Source organism: Mastomys coucha, unplaced genomic scaffold (genome assembly GCF_008632895.1).
Source record: "Mastomys coucha isolate ucsf_1 unplaced genomic scaffold, UCSF_Mcou_1 pScaffold12, whole genome shotgun sequence".
Taxonomy (NCBI): Eukaryota; Metazoa; Chordata; class Mammalia; order Rodentia; family Muridae; genus Mastomys; species Mastomys coucha.
The window spans coordinates 365,527-371,270 of NW_022196894.1; the positions used below are offsets into that span (position 1 = coordinate 365,527).

The following is a 5,744-nucleotide window of genomic DNA, read 5'->3' on the forward strand; positions in this document are numbered from 1 at the left end:
TGGACTCTGGAAAGGGGAGCTTTCTAAGTCTGGTGGGGCTTGCTCTGGGGATCTTTGGAGAGCACCCTATTTCCTTACAAGGTTTGGCCCTCGCACCCATATACAAGGCTTCTATAGGGTACAGCTTTCCCAGCATTTGTTTGCTGACTGACTACTGTCCTGAAAGCTTCAGCCAGAAACAGGATAGAGCTGCATGTTGCTGCTGCTGTTGGCAGTGTGGAAGGAACCCTGTGGAGCCCCAGTCGGAGAGCAACATCATAAAAGTACCAAAAGAAAGATAGCATTCTCTACCCAGGAACAATACCCTTTAAACCCGAAAGGAATACACTTTCCATTTCCAAATAATGTTCTCTGAAACACTAGAATTACAAGTGTGTGCTACATGTCCGGCTCTTGCATACTTTTTTTTTTTTTTTTTTTTTTTTTTTTTTTTGTTAAGACAGGGTATCGCTATGTAGTTTTGGCTGTCCCAGAATTTACTGTGTAGACCAGGCTGGCTTCAGACTCACAGATCCCTTTGCCTCTGCCGCCCGAGTGCTGAGGTCACAGGTCTGTACCACCACGCCTGTGCTTAACCCTTATCTCAGTGCCCTGGTTGAGACCTGTGAAGTTCATGTAGGTTTTCCTGTCTCAGTCAGACATGGAAGGAATTTGCCATAAGGAAGCACAGCTTGTTTGTCTCCATGAGGAAGCTGTAGCCACTGCAGAGAGTTCTTGAAAGCTTAAATTCAGGATAATGGCATCAAGGTATCAACAGTTAATTCGCAATGGATAACCAGTGCACTGGACTCCAACTATGGCAAGGCATAGTAGATGTCTGAGAGGTCCTTACAAAGAGTGCGGGCAAGGCCTTGGAGATGGAACTCTCACTCCAGAGTCTTAGCGTTAACCTTTCATTTATTGCCCAGAGTCTTAGCATTAACCTTTCATTCATTGCCCAGATTTCTCATATCTTCTCCATATGTATCTAAAGGTCACACCTCAAAACTTTCTTCTTCTCTTGAGAAAAGAAAAAAATGAACCCATTGTCACCTTTGGCAAGCTAATGTGCTTAGTAAGCTTGAAGACTGATGCCAGCCGTGTGAGTGTGCAGGGCGGGAGCACTGCAGAGAGTGATGCCAGCCATGTGAGTGTGCAGGGCGGGAACACTGTCGTTGTTATTCTGTTCTTTTGTTCTTTTTTTTGTTTTGTTTTGTTGTTTGTTTTTTGAGACAGGGTTTCTCTGTGTAGCCCTGGCTGTCCTGGAACTCACTGTGTAGACCAGGCTGGCCTCGAACTCAGAAATCCACCTGCCTCTGCCTCCCAAGTGCTGGAATTAAAGGCGTGCACCACCACTGCCCGACTTCTTTTGTTCTTTTAAGTTAGGTCATATGAAGACTCTGGGGACAAGTAAGCCAGGACCAGCCTCCTACTTTGTGGAGCTTTGAGACTTTGTTCCTGAGTGCCCCTTGGTGGCAGACCCTTCCTTATCCCATAATAGTAGCCATCTTTCCTTGGTTGACCCTGGGCAGGAAAGGTGCCTGTGAACTTTGTTGAAGTGCTTTCCCTTCCTGTCTTGAGAGCTGGCCCAGCAGCATTTCCGATTCCAGGAAGATTTGCAGAGACCAGAGGTTCTCTGATCAGAAGCTTCTAGCTGAGTCTCTACATGGTCCTGTCCTCCAGGAGCTTGCTTTCCTTACATTTCCACAGTGCATGTGGGAGCATTTGTCTTGATAGCCTCTGAGATCATCCTGGCAGCAGATTCCCCAATGTCATTTCCCTGGAGACTAGGACAGAGAGTTAGGGCAGACCTAAGCATCTACAGGCTATCTTTAATAGAGTGAATGTCACTATAATGAATTCAGGTCCCTACTGAATTTGCCCTTCTGGGATTCCCTCCTACACACACCACTCTAGCATGTTCCTTCTTAGACCTAGTCTCCCCATGGAGTTGTCAGAATGTCTTCAGATCACCTCACTCCCAGAACTGGACTAAAGACAGAGCCTGGTCTGGGAGCAATTTTGGGGCTCAGCAAAAGTCGCTGGAAAAGATGGGTGCCACTGAGTGTACTCACTTAATATAATGCAGACCATGGTTCTCAGATAGTGCAGTGGCGACATATATGGCCCCATCCATCCTCAGTGAGTTCTCTTGGAGACTAGACAGAAAAGAAATGGAGACCCATGGTGAGTCTCCAGGACCGAAAAGTGTAAGGAGGCAACACTGCCTTGTTGAGACAAGGATGGCATGAGAGGTTCTGAGGTTGATTATCTACAGGCAGCACAGCAACTGCCAGACTGACATTTGACCTCTAAACTGTAGCCAGGTACTCTATCCAAGTCCATAACTTTGTATCTTAAGTAAATTATTTAAGGAGAATGAACAGAGCTACCTTGGGCAGATGTGGTTAGTAATGGTCAGCTAACATGTAGGAGGAGGCAACTAAAGGGAACTCTGCGTCATCTGAAAAGCACTGGTGTGTGCGTCATCTGAAAAGCACTGGCAGAACTTGGCTGCTTTGGCTTGCATGTGGATCACACATGATCACTTACTTGAGTCTTCGGAGACTGGAGTTTAACTTCAGAGCATTTGCCAAGGCCTTGGCTCCAGCTACCCCAACGTCATTTCCTCGTAAGCTGTCAGGGCAAGTGAGAAGCCTGAAGTGCAGAGATAGGCTGTGGGGTGATACTGATGTCCCTCCCAGATGGGTATGGGCTTATCTGGACATTACCAATCACAGGGATTGGATTGGCTTCTTCCTAATGGAAGACTGTCCTTTTGTCTACTCCAGATAGGAGCAGTAACTATCCACCCAGAGGTCCACAGTGCACTGTGCTTACAGGATCCTAGAGAGCAGAAGTGGCACGAGCATTCGGGGAGCCCACCCCAGGAGTTGGCTGCTGATTTGTGGGGCTGGGGGGATACCACTAAATAGAGCCTTTGGACCTGTTTGTCTGGGACAAGCCCAACCCATAGTGCCATAGTGACTGCAGGGAAAGACAAAGTGGGAATGGAGAAGATGGAGCTTAAAACCCAAAAGATCATGAAAATTATCTGAGTGGATGTCTGCCTTCATTATTTATTCCTTTTGAATCTGTAGCTTCAGATCTTTTTCCCAGCAAACATCTGTCAACAGCACCAGGAATACTCACTCAAGAATCTCCAAAGTTCTGTTCACAGCTAGGGCCTCCCCAAGTGCCTGGGCCCCTGGGCTACCAATGGAGGCCGCCTGTAGGCTGTATAAGAGGAAACGCTATCAGTGTGGGTAATCGGGCCTCCTGGGCTCCTGGTCCCTCCCTGCCCTGCGCCAGCCCTCCCTCCATACTCTGTTGAGAAATGGCACTAAGGATTGTTTTCCTGTGATTCTTCCAAGAACGCTGCATCTCCCACCTCTTCTGACACCTGAGAACAAGGTCTAGACATGGATGGGAAATAGGGAGCCTTTTGGAAGGACTTGGGGCAAATGCTGTATGTACTTGCAATCCTTCCTACGTGTTTGATTACCCAGTCACTAATATTAGAAAAGCCAGACAGCTTTCCCAGACTGATAAACAAAGATGGCTGTGGCATGGGGGGGTGGCGAAGGGGGTGATCTTACTTGGCTCCCATGCACACAGGACTTACTAGAGAGCAATGAGGGTTGTGTTCACCTTCAGTGCGCCAGCCACTGAGGAAGCTCCTTCATCTCCTATGGCATTCTCCTGTAAGCTGGACACAGTGTGACGCATTGGTATAAACGGAGCACAAGCCAACTCTCTGGGCAAGGTGTATGGGTTGGGTCCCTTTACGCACACCAGACCTACAGCAAGTCACCTTAGCTAATTGTCTCTGTTGGGCAGCCATTGCGCCCTTGGCCTCACAATTAATGCACAGAGGAACTTAGGAGGTCTGTGTATATCTGAACAAACTGTCCTAGGCAAACAAGAAAAGAGACATAGAAATTGCTATCAACAAGGTTTGAGACCAAAAAGTATGCTTTTCAAAGTATGCCAACAGGAAGATTAACCTGAAGTCCTCTCTGCACCGCTCTCCTGGGGTGGGGGTAGGGGTGAGGGAAGTGTTTTTGATACAGAGTTTTTCTCTGTAGCCCAGGCTGTTATCAAATCTAGAGATCTTTCTCCCTCTGCCCCCTTGAATGCTGGGATTAAACGCATGCACCAGCACCACCCTGCTCTGTGCTCTTCTCGCTGGTTAGGCTTTATGCATCTTTTCTCCTACTTCCAGTTGGAAGAAAAAAGCAAATTCTAGGAGAATAAGTGGATTCTGGACAAATGGGCATTGCCATGTGTCAGGAAGCAGTTTGTGTTCAGTAGCAAGTACCTGAGTTCCAGGTGGTGGGGGTCCAAAGCCCAGCTAGTGCCCCAAGCTTGCACAATGATTGGTCCCAGGGGTCAGAGGGAAAACTAAGAAGCAGGCCTGTGTGCAAGAGGATGCCGCAACTTGCAATACCTGAGACACTGAGGGCACGAGGCTACATGGGTGTGGATTGCTGTGCTGGAGTTCAGGAGACACAGCTATTGCTTTGGTAACACACCAAAGCAATATTGAAGGCTTACAGTTTCAGAGGATGAGAGCCTAGGACCATCATCATAGTAGAGAATGTGGCAGCAGGCAGCTGACAGACATGGTGCTGGAACATAGCTTAGAGCTTACATCTGGATCCGCAGGCATAAGGCAGGGAGAGCTAACTGGGAATAGCTTGTGTTTTTGAAGCCTCACAGTCCACAACCAGTGTCTCACCTCCTCCAACATGGCCCATACCTTCTCATCCTAACCACACAGTGCCACCAGCTTCAAATATATGAGCCCATGGGGGCTGTTCTCATTCAAACCACCCAGGGAGCAGTGTGGGAGTCATCAGGAGTTGAGCAGTTGGAACCCTGAGGAGCACCAGTGTCTAGCAGTGAAATAGCAGGAAAGAGGGAGAAGTACCAGCTAGAGAAGATGTATGAAAGATGGAGAAGAAACCACAAAGCGATGCAAAGGCTCAGATGTCTAAGCCTTGGGCTGTAGAGGTGGCTCAGGGCATAAAGGCTCGCCTTGTAAGCAGGAGTTAAGATGCCTACACAAAGCTGGATGCACTAGCACATGTCTGTAACCCCAGCTCTCCTACAGGGGGTTTGGAAGCAAAATGAGAAACTCCAGAAGCTTACAGCCAGATTGCCTGGCATATATAGCAAGGGGGAGAAATACTGTCTCAAACAAGGTCAAAGGCAAGGGCCAACACCTGAGCTTGTCCACTCACCTTCACATGCACACCCTGGTGTGTGTATGCCCACACTCACAAACTTAATACACCCACACACGTGTGTCTGTGTGTGTGTGTGTGTTTAGTTCAGAGGACAAGTTTCAGGAGCTAGTTCTCGCCTGTGAGTTAGTTCCAAGACTCAGGTCATCAGGGTTGATGGCAAGTACCTTTACCTACTGAGCCATCTCACTAGTCCTCACCTTTAAAGAAAGGTATACACATGTACACACACACATGTACACACACACACACACATACAAATATTCTCTGCGTAGCCTCGGATGTCCTGGTCACTCTCTAGACCAGGCTGGCCTCAAATTCACAGATCCACTTGCCTCTGCCACCCAAGTGCTGGGATTAAAGTTGAACCACCACATCACAGCGCTCTCTCTCTTTCTCTCCCTCCCTCCCTCCCTCTCTCCCTCCTTCCCTCTCTCTCCCCCTCCCTCCCTCTCTCTCCCTCCTTCCCTCTCTCTCCCTCTCTCTCCCTCCTTCCCTCTCTCTCCCTCCCTCTCT

At 48.4% G+C, this 5,744-nt stretch overlaps 1 protein-coding gene across 7 annotated transcripts in view; it reads right to left on the bottom strand.

The window, feature by feature from the left end:
- Nucleotides 1-1,261: 1,261 nt before the first annotated feature.
- Nlrc3 (NLR family CARD domain containing 3) overlaps nt 1,262-5,744 on the bottom strand; it is a 28,686-nt gene continuing 24,203 nt past the window's right edge. Inside the window, exons 14-18 of one of the 7 annotated variants that reach the window (XM_031360713.1) lie at nt 3,605-3,688; nt 3,133-3,216; nt 2,533-2,616; nt 2,055-2,138; nt 1,262-1,766 (exon numbers count right to left, since the gene is read on the bottom strand). In XM_031360713.1, coding sequence (XP_031216573.1) covers nt 1,676-1,766; nt 2,055-2,138; nt 2,533-2,616; nt 3,133-3,216; nt 3,605-3,688 — 427 coding nt within the window. In that variant the 3' untranslated portion in view covers nt 1,262-1,675. The other 6 variants (XR_004115945.1, XR_004115947.1, XM_031360752.1 and 3 more) reach the window with 6 other exon arrangements.